The sequence below is a fragment of the Mobula birostris genome, chromosome 21 (assembly GCF_030028105.1).
Source record: "Mobula birostris isolate sMobBir1 chromosome 21, sMobBir1.hap1, whole genome shotgun sequence".
NCBI lineage: Eukaryota > Metazoa > Chordata > Chondrichthyes > Myliobatiformes > Myliobatidae > Mobula > Mobula birostris.
In genome coordinates, this window is record NC_092390.1 from 31,379,059 (window position 1) to 31,400,704 (window position 21,646).

At 46.8% G+C, this 21,646-nt stretch overlaps 1 protein-coding gene across 1 annotated transcript; it reads right to left on the minus strand.

Annotated features, from left to right (window-relative positions):
• Positions 1 to 18,453: 18,453 nt before the first annotated feature.
• dkk1b (dickkopf WNT signaling pathway inhibitor 1b) lies at positions 18,454 to 20,961 on the minus strand. The gene is made up of 4 exons (XM_072239719.1): positions 20,532 to 20,961; positions 19,982 to 20,132; positions 19,188 to 19,319; positions 18,454 to 19,085 (listed from the first exon to the last, which is right to left on the minus strand). Exons 1-4 carry the CDS (start codon positions 20,694 to 20,696, stop codon positions 18,835 to 18,837), a joined length of 699 nt encoding a protein of 232 aa, XP_072095820.1. The 5' UTR covers positions 20,697 to 20,961; the 3' UTR covers positions 18,454 to 18,834.
• Positions 20,962 to 21,646: the final 685 nt, after the last annotated feature.

Below are 21,646 nucleotides of genomic sequence, written 5' to 3' on the forward strand. Positions count from 1 at the left end.
CATAACATCTATTAAGACTCAATTCAACAATTTCAGATAACCAGCCTTTCATGTTTCTTTAATAACTGGGCAGTTGTGAGCTACCCAAAACACTAACTCAGCTTTTCTCTTTCCAACATGTTTTAGTTCAGATTTCCAGCAGCCACTGCATTCTGCATCTCATTACCCCAACATATTTTTTTCAACGATTCCCATCGCCCTCCTTTATTTACACTCAAACAGGCAGATCAGCTATGACTAACAAGCACTCATTTCTCTTTCTTAGGTGCCACTGAGAACAATTGTTTCAACTGGACAACTTTGGTCTCTATCCCACCGCATTCCCTTTTTCTAAGAAGCAGGATACAAGAAGATCACCAAAAATCTTTATCACCAGAGATCCCCACCACCCGGGCCATGTCACCTTTTCACAGCTTCCATTGTGCAGGAAGTGCATAAGCCCCAAGTCCCATACCAACAGGTTTATGAATAGCCATTTTCCTTCAACCATTCAGTTCTTGGACCAACAGCACAAGGGCGCCACTCTAGCATTGCGGTTAGAGCAACACTCTTACAGCTTGGGGTGTTCCAAAGATCATAGGTCAATTGTGATGACATTCTGTAAGGAGCCTCTATACATCCTCCTTGAGGAATGCGTGGGTTTTCTCCGGGTCCTCCAGCTTCCTCCCACAGGCCAAATCATACCAGGTTGGTTGATTGGGCATTGTAAATTGTTCTGTGATTAGGTCAGGGTAAATTGGGTTTGTTGGGACCTGCTGGAGCAGTGTGCCACAAGGACCAGAAGGGCTTACTCCACACTGTATTGCTAAATAAATAATCCCTCATTACTACCTGAGTACAATAGCACAATGATCTGTTTGACCATTTGGCACCACAATTGACTTTGTTTTTGTTATTTGTATTAATTATTGCATAATTTATGTTTTTCTTGTGGATGTTGTGTCTCTAATGCTATGTTCCTGTGATACTACTGCAGGTAAGCTTTTCCCGTGCACTTGTGCATATGATGACAAACTCGACTCTGACTTTGAAGGGCCAAACAGCATCTGTGATGGCAGAAGTTGTGTCGATGTTTCAGGTTAGGACCCTGCATCAGGACTGAGGGGGAGGTGTAATGGATCACAGGGTTGAATGGAGGCTAGTAATTGATAGGTGAAACCAAATGGGGAGGAAGGGAGTGATGGGAAGATGGAATGTTTTGGGGGAGTGGATGGAAAAAGTGAACAAAGAAAACTAGAAGGACAGGTGACAGTGTATGGGAAATCTAATTTTTGTCCCAGATTTCAGCATCTGCAGTCTCTTTTCTGTACTCTTTGTTTCCTCCAACCCTGAAATTCTCAGCAACTTAAGACTGCTTGTTTTTATCACTTTTTCCCCCATTGTGCCCCACCATAGATGCTGCCTTACTGCTGAGTTTTCTCCAGTATTTATTTTTCAGCACAACAGAAGATTTTGGATGCTGATCCTTTCCTTTGAAAAAAAAGAGAAAAGTCTGAAACTATGCTTTTGCAAGGAGGTTTGTTCCAGCCTTCCCTTCTTTAATAGCTTCCTGATGAGAATCAGAAGAAAAGTAGTTTTCTTTTCCCCTCTTAAACGAGTACTAATAACCTGTGAGTGAGTAGATTTATCAGGAAAATATCCAGAGGCCATTTATTGTAATGAGATGGCCTTGGCAGTATTTCTCTTTATTTCCTGTCAACAAGGCAACTGTGCCTGGGCAGCCGTCCAGTTAATGTGAAGCCTCAAATGAAATGACAAATAATCGGTACTCTAGGGCCCACTACTCCCGCTCTCTCATAGCATTTCACGGATTCTTAATATTAATCTTGGTTTTTAATCAATCTTGTCACAATTTCCATCATTCAGGAATGAGTTCATTTGTTTTCAGTCTGGCAATGGAAAGTCTGTGAACCTTAAATTAATGTTATCTATTGCTTTACCAGAGAATCCAAGCTAATCTGATTTAATGGACCATCCAAGCACTATAAGACTAAAGCACACAGGGCTCTGAATCCTCAGCGAAGCCACAAATTCCATTCAACTATGGTGTTTGAGTGTGAGGATTTCTACTTGCAGAAATACACAGAAAAGTGACTAAATTAATGTGCCATGAATCTACATGCAAAGTAGAAATGAGCCCATTCACTGTCTTTTATTATTGACAAACGTGAGCAAAATATATGTGCCCTGTACTCAGAGTGAGAGAAAAAGCAGGTCAAAAGGTTGATAACTACTGTCATAGGACTTTTCTTTGGATGCTGCCTTTTTTTCTTGATGTTGATCGTTGCCACCGGAGCTGAAATAGTTTTAATCAGGTAGGGCATTGACAGATTTAGATACCCAGTTGAACTGTTGCTCAAACTTGTCTGTTTCCCTGCTGAGATCCCTTGGCTCCTGGCAACCGTGTGCCAGAAATGTTGTGTTTCCAGATAGGCTAAAAATAGCTCATTACAGAATCCAAAATTTGGACTACAACAAAACATAGCTCAAGGGCCTGGTGGAAAATCATAGTGAAAACATGAGGCAGAAATGGACAATACAAGGAGGCATAATTTTAAGGTGACTTGAAGAAAGTATTGGGGGGAGGGGATGTCAGAGGTAAGTTCTTTATGCAGAGGGTGGGGGGGTGCATGGGATGGTGGTAGAGGCAGATACATTTAGGTCATTTAAGAAGCTCCTAGGCACATAGATGATAGCAAAATAGAGAAGTATGTGGGAGGAAAGAGTCAGATTGGTCTTAGAGTAGGTTAAAAGGTCAGCACTACGTCGTGGGCTGAAGGAACTGTACTGTTCTATGTTCTATGTTTACTGACGCAGAAATGCCTATTTCTATGTACTAAAAGAGGAGACCCACTGTGTCAGTGGAGCTGTTATTTGCACCTACAGTCTCAGGAATGGAGTGGGTGTGCCCAGCACCTCCATTTTACCTTTTCATTGCACCCACAACAGCATCCGTGCCCAGCGAATGGGCATTCAACACCTGCATTTTCCATGCATTTTATGCACTGACCGCAGAAATGGGAGGGAAACAGTGTGAACAAATGAGAAGTGTAGATATTTGTGACTGCAAGCAGCAGTTTTTGTAGCATTGATCAGCACACTGTCTGTACTCTTGGTCACTTTTTGAACAAATTGCAGCAAACCAGTAAGAACAAAAACTAAAAGAATATCAAAGAAACCCTTCAGAAATGATGAAAGAGGAATGTCAAATATTGAGGTAAAATTTGTAACGGATGTCTATAGTTAGTCAGTAATCTTATTAAAATACAAATAAGAATTCAAACTTGTGATGATCTCTAATGCTTCACATGCTTCTGAAACCATAGCTGTTGAAAACTATATAAGTGCCTAGCCATTTTTGACATCTCAGATTTCAAGCAACGACACACGTGTTTAAGTTCTTGACTGCAGGTATTTGAGAAGGAGCGGGGCAGGCTACGTAATGGTGTTGGTGCATCAGCCGTTATCTTCAAAACCATTGACCCAAGGTGAGAGCATCAGGAATTGTCCTGGGAAAAGCAGGCGAGTTGGATTCACAATTTCATTATGTAAATTGAGTCCCACCATTGAGGGATGTCTTCAAAAGGTGATGCCTCAGAAAAGCAGCATCCATCATTAAGAATCCCCACCATCCAAGACCTGCTCTCTTATCAATACTATCATCAGAGAGGAGCCTGAATACACACACTCAACATCTGAAGAACAGCTTCTTCCCTTCTGCCCGAAGGAGTTCTGAACAGACAACGAACATGAACACTTCCTCAATGATTTTCCCTCTCTTTTTGCACTACCTACTTAATTTATTTACTTTGCATATATTTCTTATATAGTTTATACTAGATTTCATGTAATGCACTGTACTGCTGCCACAAAACAACATATTTCATGACATGATTCTGATTCTGAAATTGCTGAATTTCAGTGATTTTAGCATGAACTTGTAAGTTTAATTTCTTCTGCACAGGCTTCCCCAACAACTGATGAAAACAATGGGAAAAGTGGCTTTGGAAAGCATGGAAGAGCAGATTATTAAGTCTTTTTACTTTGTGATACAATCTTACAGCAGATTTCTCTGCTTTATTCACCCACAAGGAGGCTAAAGAGAGGTCTGTGGGTGAGAGTGATGGTATTTGTTAAATGAATGGATGGAAAATATTTGCTGAAGTTGCTCATGAAGCAGAAGTATGGCACTGCAAAAGGATAGTGAGAGGGACAGGAAAAGATGAACCAGCACAAAGGGAAGGGAATATAATGACGCTTAATGCATTGGAGTATGCTTCAGGTAGAGTGAAAGATTAAAGATAAAAATTAGCTTTACTTGTCACACGCGCATAAAAACATACAGTGAAATATGTTGTTTTGCTGTCAATGACCAACACAGTCCAAGGATTGCTTTGGGTGCAGCCCACAACCGTTGCCATGCTTCTGACACCAATATCGCGTGCCCACAACTCACTAAGCCTAATCCTAACCACACGTCTTTGGGATGTGGGGGGAAACTGGAGCACCCGGAGAAACCCCACACGGTCACAGGGAGAATGTACAAACTCCTCACAGACTGTGGTGGGAAATGAACCCGATCAGTGATCATAGTCATACTTTATTGATCCCGAGGGAAATTGGTTTTCGTTACAGTTGCATCATAAATAATTAAATGGTAATAAAACCGTAAATAATTAAATAGTAATATGTAAATTATGCCAGGAAATAAGTCCAGGACCAGCCTATTGGCTTAGGGTGTCTGACCCTCCAAGGGAGGAGTTGTAAAGTTTGATGGCCACAGACAGGAATGACTTCCTATGACGCTCTGTGCTGCATCTCGGTGGAATGAGTCTCTGGCTGAATGTACTCCTGTGCCCAACCGGTACATTGTGTAGTGGATGGGAGACATTGACCAAGATGGCATGCAACTTGGACAACATCCTCTTTTCAGACACCACCGTCAGAGAGTCCAGTTCCATCCCCACAACATCACTGGCCTTACGAATGAGTTTTGATCCTGTTGATGTCTGCTACCCTCAGCCTGCTGCCCCAGCACACAACAGCAAACATGATAGCACTGGCCACCACAGACTCGTAGAATATCCTCAGCATTGTCCGGCAGATGTTAAAGGACCTCAGTCTCCTCAGGAAATAGAGACGGCTCTGATCCTTCTTGTAGACAGCCTCAGTGTTCTTTGACCAGTCCAGTTTATTGTCATTTCGTATCCCCAGGTATTTGTAATCCTCCACCATGTCCACACTGACACCCTGGATGGAAACAGGGGTCACCAGTGCCTTAGCTCTCCTCAGGTCTACCACCAGCTCCTTAGCCTTTTTCACATTCAGCTGCAGATAATTCTGCTCGCACCATGTGACAAAGTTTCCTACCGTAGCCCTGTACTCAGCCTCATCTCCCTTGCTGATGCATCCAACTATGGCAGAGTCATCCGAAAACTTCTGAAGATGACAAGACTCTGTGCAGTAGTTGAAGTCCGAGGTGTAAATGGTGAAGAGAAAGGGAGACAAAACAGTCCCCTGTGGAGCCCCAGTGCTGCTGATCACTCTGTCGGACACACAGTGTTGCAAGCACACGTACTGTGATCTGCCAGTGAGGTAATCAAGAATCCATGACACCAGGGAAGCATCCACCTGCATCGCTGTCAGCTTTTCCCCCAGCAGAGCAGGGCGGATGGTGTTGAACGCACTGGAGAAGTCAAAAAACATGACCCTCACAGTGCTCGCTGGCTTGTCCAGGTGGGCGTAGACACGGTTCAGCAGGTAGACGATGGCATCCTCAACTCCTAGTCGGGGCTGGTAGGCAAACTGGACGGGATCTAAGTGTGGCCTAACCATAGGCTGGAGCAGCTCCAGAACAAGTCTCTCCAGGGATCACTGGCATTGTAAAATAATACACCAATTGCCACACTACCTGCCTCCCCCATGCTACCGTGCTGCACAATTAAGCAATTCCTTTTAGGTATTTTTAAGTATTAAGTAATATGCGCAACAGGATCTATCATTTGTGCTTGCATTCCAGGCCTGATTATTTCACTTAATCATTTGCAGCAGGGTATCTAGGAGCTTGATGCCTGACTCCTGTTGCTAAATTCCAAGGCAACGTTCATTCTCACCTCAATCATAGGGTGAACAAGCTTTGTCCTCCCCTTAACAGGGAAGATGATATCCCTGCGGGCCCCAATACAATTTCATGTTTTCCAGAGTCCCACTGATATGCCGGGGGAGGGGGGTTGGGGATGGGGTTGTTCAGCAGACTGAGAGAGGACCTTCTTTTCACATATTGAAAGTAAGACCCAGCCACTCAGCAAATAAATCAATGATGGCAACACAGGCAACCGCGGCCACATGTAAAATATCAACCATGCCTTTGTCTTCTCAGCTGCTTAATCCACAGAGTTCTTCCAGCAGTTTATTTTATTGTCTGCATAATCCAGTGACTAAGGTTTGTTGACATTGGTTTTGGGGAGCAGTCACTATTTTCCATTAGGTAGAAGGAATAGATATACTCCTGCAACACACATCAAAGTTGCTGGTGAACACAGCAGGCCAGGCAGCATCTCTAGGAAGAGGTACAGTCGACGTTTCAGGCCGAGACCCTTCGTCAGGACTAACTGAAAGAAGAGCTAGTAAGAGATTTCTTACTCTCTTCAAATCTCTTACTAGCTCTTCTTTCAGTTAGTCCTGACGAAGGGTCTCGGCCTGAAACGTCGACTGTACCTCTTCCTAGAGATGCTGCCTGGCCTGCTGTGTTCACCAGCAACTTTGATGTGTGTTGCTTGAATTTTCAGCATCTGCAGAATTCCTCGTGTTTGTGTTATTATACTCCTGCAGGAGCTTTGTCAGTGACGAGGTCAAAGTTATGATGAAAAGGATTTTGTGGCAATGAAGTTGTCATGGTCCAGTCTGTGGGACCCGCGTTCCGGTTCACGTCCCGGTCTGTGGTTCCTTGTTCTGGGCTTTCTGGTTTTCCCCAGGTTCTGTTGTAGGCACATGGTTCTCGTTTTGGGGCTGAGACATAAATACCTCTGCAAAGCAGGGATTCCCTGCTGGACTGTTCTGTTCCCCTCCCTGTCTTTCCCCCCCACCTAACTCTCTGCCTGGATACCTTGCCTGTATACCCTGCCTGTATCGCTGAAGTTTTACCGCTGGAGCAAGACCGGAGCCTTTTTAGGTCAAGATAAGAAACTGTCTTTTGTTGTGTGGAGTTGTCTCTCTGTGTCCACGCCTTTGCTAGGTAGGTCCGGCCGTTTGCCACTACCCAGTGTTGGGAACTACCTCTGTGTCCTCGCCTTCGCTAGGTAGGTCCAGCCGTTTGCTATCACCTTGTGTTGGGATCTGTCTCTTCATGTTCAGCATTCTGTGTATGAGCCCCGGCCCTACATCCTGTTCCCAAGGAGGGGTCCCGGCTCTGTGTTCTGTGTTCCCGTCTCTTCTAGTCCAAGGCTCCATGCTGCTATCTCTTCTAGTCCAAGGCTCCATGCTCCTGAAGGCCCTCGTCCAGTCTGTGCCTAGTCCAGTCCTATCCGAGTCCTGTCCTTGTGTCATGCCCTACCCAGGAGTTCCTCACCCAAGCCATGTCCAGTTCTATAGCCTCATCTTGTCCTCGCCTAGTTCTGGAGTCCGCGCTTCAGTCAACTCCCAGGCTGTGGGTCCTTGCCCAGTCTCTGGCTCAGAGCCCAAGCCTCAAGGCTCAAGACCCGAAGCCTGTCTCCAAGCCTCAAGGCTCAAGACCCCAAGCCTGTCTCCAAGCCTCAAGCCTCTGGACCCCAGCCTCCAGTCCTGACGTCATGTCATGTCCTTGCCTGGTTCTGGGGCCCGAGCCTGAGGCAAGACCCAGGTTCTGGGTCCTTGTCCAGTCTCTGGCTTGGGGTCCAAGCCCAAGTCTGTGTTCTTGTCCCTGCTCCTTGTCTGTATCCTGTCATGTCCCTACTCCAGTCAAGTTCTGTTCCTTGTACTTCAGTGACTGTGCCTTGCATTTGGGTCCATTCCCAATGCCCCCCATGTGACAGAAGTAGCCTTGCAAGGTCATCACTACCACCGTCATGGAGCTTCAGTGTGTGGATGGCAATGCCATCACAGCACACCTTAAAGAAGACCTCCAATGAAACCTGAATGCTTTTGCTGAGGCATATAGGGCCCTGAGTTTTGTTTTGAATATTACAAAGATGCAGGTTCTATATATCATCAGCTGCCCAAGCAGCAATTTATCCAGTCGTCCCTCCAGAAAAGTTGGTGATACTGCCATTGAACGTAAACCACCTTCCCTACCTTGGCAGCATTCTCTCCTCAAAAACAAACATCGACTCAGAGGTCAAACACCACCTGAGTTGTGCTAGCCCAAGCAAGATTAAAGAAAATGCTTTGAAGACATTGATGTACAGGTCCAAGCTAAACCTTTGGTCAATAGACTAGTTGTCCTTCCTACAAATTGCATAGAGCTGAATCATGGACCACTTAAAAGACCCTTCTGAAGGATTTGAAAATCAGCTGGAAGGACAGGCACACTATCACCAGTGTGCTGGAGGAGGCCAAAATGAACAGCATTTCCACCATGATAAAGCAATACTAACACCAATGGATAGGTCATGTCATCTGGATGCCTAACTCATACGTCCCAAAAACAGATCCTTTACTCCCAATTGAAAGAAGGTCAGGGAGCCCCTGGTGGACAAAGAAAATGCTTCAAAGATAACATCAAAATCAGCCTGAAAAAATTCAACATTACATCTAAAACTTGAGAAGATGTTGAACTCAATCGGTACACCTGGAGGAAATCTGTTCGACAGAGAGTCATGCTACATGAGAGCGACCTCCACTGAGAACAATCAGCAGCTGATTAAGGGGAGACTGAACAGCCAAAAGGCCCAACCACTAACCACAGCCACCATTTACTCTTGTCCACACGGCACCAGAATATCTGCATCCCAGATCCGCTTCTACAGCCACCTGAGGACTCACCAATAGACAACCCTTTAGGAGAACCTTAATCCAGTCTTCACTGTGATTGGCTCTGTCCTAGATCCCTTATATAGAACCACAGCTTGCATGCCATTGTGAAGTGACATGACAAACTTATAAGCGAACATGTGTTATAGTGTAGTTCCTTCCAACTGTTGAAGTATAGCTTTGGCAACATTGATAAGGCTAACAGTTGTGTCTGCCCACTCTGCCTGTAAATTAGGGGCTCCCAAACTTTTTTATGCCATGGAGCCCTACCATTAACAGAGGGGTCTGTGGACACCAGTTTGGGAACCCCTGCTCAAAATGGACATAATCTACAAGGTCAGGAGATGGCTCTTTGGTCACTTGTCGGGTGGTTAAGGAGGAATGACTTTTCCTGTGGTAGACAGCAGGGAAACCTCACTGCGATTACCAGTCTACCTTCGTGAAAATACTCATGACTGCAACATCTCTGCTGCCTCCTCATATATCCTCCTCTTCCCAACTGGAGATGATGACATTATAAATTCATCTATTAACGGAAGGATAGAGCAGCTCTACTTCCAAAGGAAGCTCATTTGTGGTGAGATGCAAAAATCGTGATGAGCAAGATTGAAATAAGTGTGGGTGCACTGAAGTAGCCATGTTCAAAACCAGTTTTTGTTGTGATTGGCCCTACTGTTAAATCATGGCAAGAGATAATGTTGCAGGCAGAGTTTGGGTTCTTTTGACATTAGGGCCAGTTCTATGGCACGAGAAACATTGTCAAGGTGGGCATTTTGCACCAAGAGAAAGCTGGGACTGAAATACCTCTGGGCAGGTTAACTACTGCTGGAGGGTCGAGTTCAAGCTAATTTGGCAGAGGACTGGCCACTTACAAGAGACTTTTAGAGTAACTGTATTTGCTGGGCAAACCAGAACATTAAACTGGAGAACTCTCTCAGCATTATTAAAGCTAAAAAAAACCAGAGTGAATGGGGGAATTTCCACAAAGAACAATGATCATACTGTGCACTAGTGAAGCAAATGTTGCATACACAGCACTTCTTAAAGAAAGCTATCTGAAATTATCTTTCCAAATCAAATTGCTCTTTGCTTTCCTGCTCAGTTCCATGGGTACCATCTGTTGCCATCTCACATTACATTGCAACCAATGACAAGTATACTCAGCCCTGTGTTCAAATACTCCTGTGGCGTATGGTGTGAAATTTGGCAGCTTAAGTTGGCACAGTGCTGCCTGTTTGTGCTTTGTTTCAGGTGTACAGAACCTGACCTACCACACCTTTAAAGTGATTTCCCCTGTGAAATGCACTCAATGGATTTCACGGACGAACTGCCCAGATTTTGGAAGGCACTGAATCCTGCTGTACGTGCGTTGGAAAAGAACAGTGCCCACCTCCTCTCTGAATACCCCTTTGCTGAAAACTGTGGAGAGCGATGCATCGGCATCTATACAGAATCATCCCCAAAAGGACTCTCGCTGGTCCCAAGGGATACACCCCAAGATAGATATCAGTTGCTGCTGGGTGGCCATCAATTAATTCAGAAGAAGGGAGACGCTGTGGTCAGTCTGAAATCTACTGATCTCCCAGTAGAAGGATCCCCCAATGACTAAGTGCTGCTAACACTCAGAAGTCCAAGGAATAGGTGCTGTGGAACACTCTCAAACAGGCGTGACTTATGCAAGAGTCCTGTGTGGGAAGACCAGTATGTAATTGCACCCTACATCAAGCCTCCATTGCATAGAGCTTGGAAGAGGGGGAAGACTCTGCAGCATTCCCTTTCAAGAATGAATTATATTTATACCTTCCAATGTGTTGGCTGAGCATCTGTAGAACTATACTGTTGTTTGTGTGAATTATGTATATTTGTGCATTCTAAAAAATAATTTTCACCGAAAAAAATTATTGATCTTGCCTGTTAGCACATCCAAGACTGTTCGCTCAGCTGTGTGAGCTGCTTTCAGCTCCCCCCCACTTGGCCTGATGCATCTGCAAGGAACGTTATCCCAAGAAAGCAGTGTGCATCACCAAGGACCACCATCCAGTGCACGTTCTCTCCTCATTACTACTATCAGGCAGTGGGTACAGGAGCCTTAGGTCCCTCACCACCAGCTTCAGAAAGTTATTACCCTACAGCCATCAGGCTCCTGAAAGAGCGTGGATAACTTCACTCTGTCATGGTCTGGATCGGAGTCCCTTTAAATTTAGCTTGTTTATGTTACGATCTGGACCGTTGATTCCCTGTTTTCCCGTGTTCCTCGACTTTGGTGATTAAAGGCAATTAACACTGGGCTGAACCGGTAGTTTATAATCTCCGGCTTTCAGCCGTTTGGCGCAGGAGCGTCTGCAAAGGTACGGTATGCCAATGTCATCTGGCCGGAGCAAGCCTTGTCTCCGCCCGAAGTGAGTGCCGGTAATTCGCCTTTCCTCACCAGAGCAATCTTGTCCAGTTACCTCGCTGAAGCGAGCCTGTAAAGTTTCCTCTTCAAGGTGGGTCCGTCAGTTTACCCGCCAGAGAGAATCAAGAGCCGCTGTCTACTGTTCCCGGGCCGAGTCGAGAGCTCGGCACTACCCGGAGGTTCCAAGCACCACGTCCACGTCCTGGCTCTGGCAGCATCCAAGTACCACGTCCACGTCCTGGGCCTGGTGGCATCCAAGTACCATGTCAAGTCCTGGCCCTGGCGGTCTGTGATACCTGTCCTACCCCCTTGTCTGAATCCCTTCTCTGCCCCTCTCACCTCTAGCCCTCGTCTGCAGCCTCACCTGCACTTTGGTCTAGTTCTATCACCGGAGCTAGATAGGTACCGTCTGGTGTTCATTCGTGTTGGTCTTGTCTTGTCTTGTCCTCGCCTCAGTGGGGTAAGTCTGGCCGTCTTGCCGTTGCCCCGTGGGGTGTCATGTCTTGTCTTGTCCTGTCCTCGCCTCCGTGGGGGTAAGTCAGGCCGTCTTGCCGTTGTCCCGCAGAGGGTCATGGGTCATGAGTCATGAGTCCCGGCCCTATGTCCTGTATCCAAGGAGGGGTCCCAACTCTGTGTTCTGTGTATGTGTCCATGGTTCCATGTACCTGCTCTCCCGAGACCGAGGTCCTGTTTTCCATGTTCCTCCTCTCCCTAGCCCATGTCATGTCCATTCCTGGTTCTGGGGTCCGAGCCCAAGGCAAGACCCAGGTACTGGGTCCTTGCCCAGTCTTGTGCTCAGAGTCCATACCCTAGCCTCTTCATGTCTCCTCTAGTTCTGGGAGCCGATTCCGAGTCCTAGCCCAGACCCTTGGTCCCAGCCTAGTCGTAGTCCTGAGTCCTTATCCTGTTTGCTATTCCTGCTTCTGTCTTTCTCTCCTGGTATCGTACAATAAACTAAACCTAAGTAACCTCTCAAGATGTGTCTTGCATTTGGGTCCACCCTTGCTCCCAGTGCCCCGCCATTGTGACACACTCATTTCAACTCTGAACTGACCCCACAGCCTAAAGACTCACTTTCAAGGACTCTACAACTCATGTTCTCAGTATTATTTATTTACTTATTATTACAAACGTTTGTATTTGAATAATTTGTCTTCATTTATGTATAGTAACCATACATTCTAACACATTTCTTTATTTTCCTGTAAATGCCTGCAAGAAAATGAATCTCAAGGTAGTATACGATTACATACTGTATATGTAAGTAAAGGCATCCGTTAGTCTTGCGAGACCATGGATCTGCACCTGGAAAGTCTTCACCCTCTAGGGTGCAGGCCTGGGCAAGGTTGTATGGAAGACCAGTAGTTGCCCATGCTACAAGTCTCCCCTCTCCACAACACCAAAGTTGTCCAAGGGAAGGGCGTTAGGACCCATACAGCTTGGCACCAGTGTCGTCGCAGCGCAATGTGTGATTAAGTGCCTTGTTCAAGGACACAACACGTTCCCTCGGCTGGGGCCCAAACTCATGACCTTTAGGTAGCTAGTCCAATGCCTTAACCACTTGGCCACGTGCCCACACACTGTATATGTACCTTGATGATAAATTTACTTTGACTTACGACCTTATAATGGTACGCAGCTCCACATACCTATTGTCTTCACTCTGTACCAACAACACATAGATGGAATATGGTTAACACCAAGGAATAGACATCACTAGACCTCTGCCAGCATATCAGTATATTGTGCTTGGTCAGTGAAAAGGTGGCTCTGAACCTTTGCAAAGTTGACATCAGGCTAAAGTCGAAAAACATCACCAGAACCATTCAGGTTTTGAAGGACATCAGAATGCATGTTGAGCCGATGGGAATGTACAAGGAGGATAAAAGCTCTTAGAAATAAATTAGGGCATGGCATTGATGAGAATGCTTGGAAGACCTTCATAGACTCAATTGGTCAAATAGTCTCCTTCTTTCCAAAGAAGAACCCAAAGTCTGGCAACGGAAATGGGGAAAGGTATCTTTTCCAGTGAAGGACTCAAAGGAGCTATGTGGTGATCTTCCTTCACTTTCTCCCATAGTCTCATATCTTCCCCTGACTTGCCCATCACCCTCCTTTGCTGCCCTTCCTCCTTCCCTTTCTACCATAGTCCACTGTCTACTCCTATCAGATTCCCTCTTCTTCAGCCCTTTACCTCTTCCACCTATCACCTCCCAGCTTCTTTCTTCGTCACCCCTCGTCACCCACCCACCTTCCCCCTCACCTGGTTTCACCTATCACCTGCCAGCTTGTACTCCTTCCCCTCCCCTCACCTTCTTATTCTGGCTTCTTCCTTCCTCCTCTCCAGTCCTGATGAAAGGTGTGCCCTGAAATGTTGACTGCTTATTTCTCTTCACATATGCTGCCTGAGTTCCTCCAGCACTTTTTGTATGCTTTCAAAGATTTCTAGCATCTGCAGAATCTCAACCACAAAATATTCTGCAGATGCTGGGGTCAAGGCAACACTCACTGCAAGCTGGATGAACTGATGAAGGGTTCCAGCCCAAAACGTTGACTGATCATTTCCACGGATGCTGCCCGACCTGCTGAGTTCCTCCGGCATGTTGTGAGTGTTGATCTGCAGAATCTCTTATGTTTATGCAGTTTGACCAAGTTAACAGAGCATATTATGTGACAACAGTCCACTTGCTCTGTAATTATTGCCAGTAAGAGGTCACCAATGTTTTGAAATAGTGTCTATTCCAATACTCCCCAACATGTACAGTTTAAAATCGCACCCTAATGTCTGCAATCAATAAGGAGGGGCAACAATCGCTCCAGCATGATTATTCTCAAGATTGATACCCCACAAGATTGTGCCCTCAGCCCCCTACTCTCATCTCTGTGTACTCATAACCGGGTGGCTATATTTTGCTCTAACTCCATTTACTAGTTTGCAGACACCACCATTGTGAACGATATCCCACTATGAGTCAAGGTACAGGAAGGAGTTAAAGAGCCAGTCCTGCCAAAGGGTTTTGGCCTGAAACATCAACTGTAATTTTTCCCATAGATGCTGCCTGTCCTGCTGAGTTCCTCCAGCATTTCGTGTGTGTTGCTGAGACAGAGAGTCTAATGACATGATGTCATGACAACCTTTCCCTCATTGTCAGCAAAACAAAAGAGCTGGTCGTTGACTTCAGGATGGAGTGGGTGGGTGCAGTGCACATGCTCTGTATCGCACACAAAGTGCGATTGGAACGCAGCAGACCAGACAGCATCCATAGAAAGAAGCACAGTCGACGTTTCAGGCCGAGACCCCTCATCAGGACTAACCGAAAGAAGAGATAGTAAGAGATTTGTAAGTGGAAGGGGAAGGGGGAGATCGGAAATGATAGGAGAAGACAGGAGGGGTGGAATAGAGCTAAGAGCTGTAAAGTTGATTGGCAAAAGGGATACAAGACTGGAGAAGGGAGAGGATCATGGAACGGGAGGCCTAGGGAGAAAGAAAGGGGGAGGGGAGCTCCAGAGGAAGATGGAGAGCAGGCAAGGAGTTATAGTGAGAGGGACAGAGGGAGAAAAAAGAGAGAGAAAAAAGGGAAAAGTAATAAATAAATAAATAAATAAATAAATAAAGGATGGGGTAAGAAGGGGGGAGGGGCATTAACGGAAGTTAGAGAAGTCAATGTTCATGCCATCGGGTTGGAGGTTACCCAGACAGAATACAAGGTGTTGTTCCTCCATCCTGAGTGTGGCTTCATTTTTACAGTAGAGGAGGCCGTGGATAGACATATCAGAATGGGAATGGGACGTGGAATTAAAATGTGTGGCCACTGGGAGATCCTGCTTTCTCTGGCGGACAGAGCATAGGTGTTCAGCGAAATGGTCTCCCAGTCTGCGTCGGGTCTCACCAATATATAGAAGGCTGCATCGGGAGCACCGGGCACAGTATATCACCCCAGCCGACTCACAGGTGAAGTGTCGCCTCACCTGGAAGGATTGTCTGGGGCCCTGAATTCTGGTGAGGGAGTAAGTGTAAGGGCAGGTATAGCACTTGTTCCACTTACAAGGATAAGAGCCAGGAGGGAGATCGATGGGAAGGGATGGGGAGATGAATGGACAAGGGAGTCGCGTAAGGAGCGATCTCTGCAGAAAGCAGAAAGGGGTGGAAGGGAAAGATGTGCTTGGTGGTGGGATCCTGTTGGAGGTGGCAGAAGTTACGGAGAATTATATGTTGGACCTGGAGGCTGGTGGGGTGGTAGGTGAGGACAAGGGGAACCCTATCCCTAGTGGGGTGGCGGGAGGATGTGGTGAGAGCAGATGTGCATGAAATGGAAGAGGTGCGTTTGAGAGCAGAGTTGATGATGGAGGAAGGGAAGTGCCTTTCTTTAAAAAAGGAAGACATCTCCCTCGTCCTGGGATGAAAAGCCTCATCCTGAGAACAGATGCGCTGGAGATGGAGGGATTGTGAGAAAAGGATGGCATGTTTGCAAGAGACAGGGTGGGAAGAGGAATAGTCCAGGTAGCTGTGAGTGTCCATAGGCTTATAGTAGACCTCAGTAAATAAGCTGTCTCTTATCACTAGATAAGCTTCTCATGCTCTGGATTTTTTCAATGATTTTAAGTTCCCTGGACCCCACCACCTTATTTTCACCATGGATGTCCAGTCCCTATATACCTCCATCCCCCACCAAGAAGGTCTCAAAGCTCTCTGCTTCTTTTTGGATTCCAGACCTACCAGTTCCCCTCTACCACCACTCTCCTCCATCTAGCGGAATTAGTCCTTACTCTTAATAATTTCTCCTTTGGCTCCTCCCACTTCCTCCAAACTAAAGGTGTAGCTATGGGCACCCTTATGGGTCCCAGCTACGCCTGCCTTTTTGTTGGCTTTGTGGAACAGTCCATGTTCCAAGCCTATACTCGTATCCGTCCCCCACTTTTCCTTTGCTACTTTGACAACTGCATTGGCACTGCTTCCTGCACGCATGCTGAGCTCGTTGACTTCATTGACTTTGCCTCCACCCTGCCCTCAAATTTACAGTACCTGGTCCATTTCTGACACCTCCCTCCCCTTTCTTGATCTTTCTGTCTCTATCTCCGGAGACAGCTTATCTTCTGATGTCTACTATAAGCCTACGGACTCTCACAGCTACCTGGATTATTCCTCTTCCAACTCTGTCTCTTGCAAAAATGCCATCCCTTTCTCGCAATTCCTCCGTCTCTGCCGCATCTGCTCTCAGGATGAGGCCTTTCATTCCAGGACAAAGGAGATGTCTTCCTTTTTTAAAGAAAGGGGCTTCCCTTCCTCCACCATCAACTCTACTCTAAAACGCATCTCTCCCATTTCACGCACATCTGCTCTCACCCCATCCTCCAGCCACCCCACTAGGAATAAGGATCCCCTTGTCTTCACCTACCACCCCACCAGCCTCCAGCCCCAACATATAATTCTCTGTAACTTCTGCCACCTCCAACGGGTTCCCACCACCAAGCACATCTTTCCCTCCCCCCTTCCTGCTTTCCACAGGGATTGCTCCCTGCGCGACTCCCTTGTCCATTCGTCTCCACCGATCTCCTTCCTGGCACTTATCCTTGTAAGCTGAACATGTGCTACACATGCCGTTACTCTTCCTCCTTCACCACCACTCAGGGCCCCAGACAGTCCTTCTGGGTGAGGCGACACTTCACTTGTGAGTCGGCTGGTGTGATACTGTATACCGCATCCGGTGCTCCTGGTGCGGCCTTCTATATATTGGCGAGACCCAACGCTGGCTGGGAGACCATTTCGCTGAACATCTACACTCTGTCTGCCAGAGAAAGCAGGATCTCCCAGTGGCCACGCATTTTAGTTCCATGTCCCATTCCCATTCTGATAAGTCTATTCATGGCCTCCTCTACTGTCAAGATGAAGCCACACTCAGGTTGGAGGAACAACACTTTATATTCCATCTGGGTAGCCTCCAACCTGATGGCATGAACGTTGACTTCTCTAACTTCCATTAATGTCCCTCCTTACCCCATCCCTTATCTATCTATCTATCTATTTATTTATTTCCTTTTTTTCTCTCTCTCTGTCCCTCTCACAATAACTCCTTGCCTGCTCTCCATCTTCCTCTGGTGCTCCCCTCCCCCTTTCTTTCTCCCTCGGCCTCCCGTTCCATGATCCTCTCCCTTCTCCAGCCTTGTATCCCTTTTGCCAATCAACTTTCCAGCTCTTAGCTCCATCCCTCCCCCTCCTGTCTTCTCCTATCATTTTGGATCTCCCCTTCCCCCTCCCACTTTCAAATCTCTTACTATCTCTTCTTTCAGTTAGTCCTGATGAAGGGCCTCGGCCCGAAACGTCGACTGTACTTCTTCCTATAGATGCTGTCTGGCCTGCTGCATTCCATCAGCACTTTGTGTGTGTTGCTTGAATTTTCAGCATCTGCAGATTTCCTCGTGTTTACATGCTCTGTATGTTGACAGGATTTGAATGAATATCACCAATAATCTGCCCTGGTCCAACCATATTGATGTCTTGACCAAGAAAGCTCACCAGCACCTCTACTTCCTCGGGAGCCAAGAAATTTGGCATGACCCCTTTCACCTCATTGATTTTTAATTGATGCAGCAACAACAAGCATTCTACCCAAATGTTTCTAGGCCTGGTATGGCAACAGCTCTGCTTGTGAGCACGAGTTATGGACACAGCTCAGCACATCGCAGAAACCAACCTCCCTTCTATGGACTCTGTCTATACTTCTCACTGCTCCCAAAGGCAACCAGGGTAATCATAGGCTCCACCCAGCCCAGATATTGTGATTCTCCCTCCTCCTATCAGGCAGAAGATAGAAAAATCTGAAAGGGCGTACTGTCAGATTCAAGGATAGTTTCTGTTGAGCAGTTCCCTGGTACTGTAATATGGTCTCTGGACCCTCACAATCTACCTCACTGTGACTTTGCATGCTACTGTCCACCGGCACTTTCTCTGTATCCTAACACTTTATTTTGCTTTCTGTAATTATGTACTCCTAATTAGCTCAATGTGCTGTTGTAATGAACCGATTCGTATTTACGGTTTGCAAGAAAAGGTCTTCACCGTACATGTGGCAATAGTAAACCAATTTAAATAATAAATCAAATTTATCATGTGATTGTCACTGTTGTCACATCTTTATTTCAATTAAAATATAAAGAATTTATGTTACATACACTCGTTAGCAATAATATAGAAGAATTTACAACACTGGCTGAACTGGGAGAATGGCCTTGTAACATTTTTGACAACACTGGTTAGTCAAGTATTTACAGCGTAAGTGCCAGACTGAATCTTTTACAACACAGTAATTTACTGCAAGCGTTACAGTCTACATAGTTCCTGAAAAGGAACAACAAATAATGCACTTCGAGTTCTGAAAGATGCCGGAATACTTCCACTCTAAAGCCTGCAAGAGGGAGTGCGGCTGGCGGCTGGTCGCGAACCGAAGTCTTGACTCCATTAGAGGTCCTTTCGTCTCCGGAGGTGGGGAAGAGGGTCACTGACAGGTGTGCAGCCTGGAGCTCTTGCCTTGGCCGGGCCCTCCTCCCTTCTGCATCCGACACGATAACCCCTGGGCGCAGTCGCACCTCTGAAATATCTCCAGGCCGTGCGACCCTTTGCGTTTGTGTTTGGTGCACACCTGACCTTCCCTCAGCACCGGCTTACAGATCTTGGACCAGAAGTGTCGAGCGCAGCACAAGCCCTGCGCGCAGTCGGACGATCGAAGGCACACATCGCCTTCTTGACCTGGAAGGAAAAGAGCGAGAGCGAGCACCATAAAGCCTCATCAGCAAACCACTCACAACTATTTCCCTTTGAATGTGCCTCATCATTTCGCTCTCAACCTACCTTTCACCTGGTGAGGCCTGGCGGCGAGCGTCGTCTTCCGTGGATGCGCGTCCACAGTAGCGTCCCAGGTCTCCAGTATGGTCTCCTCGATTTCGCCCTGGATATGTTCCCCATCGTCCGGAATACACATACCTGCATGCAATAAAATCCAGAGATCCAGTAAATTATGAATTACTATCGGAAGAGGAAACACCCTCCGTCACTGCCATCCGCCCAAAAGGAAACCAGATAACTTGATCAAAGGGGTTTCGCTTCATCAAAAACCAGGGGTAAAGTGGGTGTTGGGCGAGGTGATCGTTGACTGGTGTTATAGTGGTAAAATTAATCGATATAGTTTCTATATGTTTCTCTTTTCTGCTTTCTATCGCGTTGTGACTTCTACATTTTTTCATGGATGTAGGATTAATATTAGTCGTTCTGTGCCGCAGCCGTTCACCTATCCTGAAGGCATACTGAATGTCGGTCAAACCCTCCCCCCCCCGGGACCCCACTTGCTGAAATAGTTCACCCTACTTGCCCGCCAGGTCAGATTATATTTGCCAAAGGAAGCTAGCTACTGGAGGAACTCAGCGGGCCAGGCAGCATCTGCGGAGGGAAATGGGCAGTCCACCCTTCATCTAGCCTGGATGTGTGACTGTGTAAATTAGATTACTATTTATAATATAATTTAAACTCATAAAGTTTCGCTTAGACCTCCAGGCTCTCATCGCCCTTCCGCACCCGCAGTAATCCCGCTCCCTCACTGTCTCCCACTTTACAGGTTCGCCCCTCCCCGCGTCCCTTCCTGCGCTCACCGTTGTTGCAGCGAGTCCCCGGGCAGCACATTGCGTTCCGGGCGCAGCGTTTACGACGTCGGCGACAATTCAGGCAATGCTGCGCGCCAGGACGAGAACCGGAGCAGAACTGGTCTGCAGAGCAGTCCTGGTCATCCAGGCAAACAGGGAACTGAGGGAAAGGAGAGCAGAGTCAGTCCAACTCGTGTACAGCCTGGCATCCGCTGTAACTCGGGGGAAATCCATAACACAGCAGCCCAGACACACAAAACCCTGTGACCTGCACACACTAACATACATCCTGCAAAAGAAATCATAAGGGAGACGCACATCAGATTCTGCAGGTAATGCGGGGCTGACATGCACCATTCAGAAAGGAACGCACGGCAAAACTTTTAAGTAAGGAAGCTTCATTATTGAATTGTTCTAATTTAATCGAATTTACTAAATTGAAAGAAAAAAATACTGAAGGTACCAAAGTGACCATTCCAGATTGCATAAGGTCTTCGGACTTGCTGTTGTCGACACTGCGTTGGAAGCAATGTCAGTGTTTTCCGTGGGAAATATTTACCTGGAATTGTTCAATGGCATGGTTCTTGGCTCCGTGGTGGACGGAGATCTGAGGAGTGACACTGGCCGGGTGAAGCGCCCCGCTGCCCGTCTTGATAGCGTTGGAATTGAAGGCGCTCGCTGCACCGTAGAAGCAAGCAGTCAAGAGAACCACTTCCAAGTACATGGTCAGCGCTTCAGTCCGCCCCGGCAACCGGAACAAAGTGACCGTCGGCAAAACACGAGCGTCAAAATCGGCGATGTATAGATCCGTCCTCCGACAAGTTGAGAGATGATCTGTTCGGAGCAGAAAACTTTCCCTCTGTTGACCCCACCGAGCTCGGCAGCGGATTTATAGTTGCTGAGGATGTTTGTATTCCCGCCCCTTTGCCATGTGTGACAAAGCCCTGGCTGAAATTTCAAATGCTCGGCTTTAAGGACGCTCCCGAGAATCTGCAAACCCCGCAGGGACCCTCCTGCCGGAGATGTAGAGTGTTAGGACCCTCCCGACTGCCAGCACATCATAGAGAGCTGCCTGATTACAGGCCAAGCACCACTGATAACTTTACTTCCTCTTGCCCTCTCCTTCGCCCCGCGTCTCATTCTAATTCCCCGTCATCTAACTCGCAGTACGCAAATGGAATAAACTGCATCAGCAATGGGTTCTGAGTACAGTAGTAAATGCCGAGGTGCGAACGGAGCCAACGCCTATTTCCCTACACAGCACCATCCCAGATACGGCAGGGGGATTCCGTTTGCCGCGGTATTCGTCCTTGTAACGAGTTTCGTGCCTGTTTGTATTTATTTTGAAGCCAGGGAGAGTTTCGAGATCTGCACCTTGCCTGGATGGGGAACAAAAGCGGTCGAATATTCCCGGAGGAACTCAGCAGGCCAGGCAGCATCTATGGAAAAGAGTACAGCTGATTTTTCGGGCCGAGACCCTTCATGAGAATTCAGGATGCTGCCTGGCCAGCTGAGTTTCTCCAGCATTTTGTGTGTGCTGCTTGGGTTTCCAGCATCTGCAGATTTTCTCTTGTTTGCGGTTGAATCTTCCGATAATTTTCGGTCCATTTGCAGCACCTGATCCGTGATTGTAATTGGCTAACTTTGAAATCCACTTGATTAAACACACCGGGG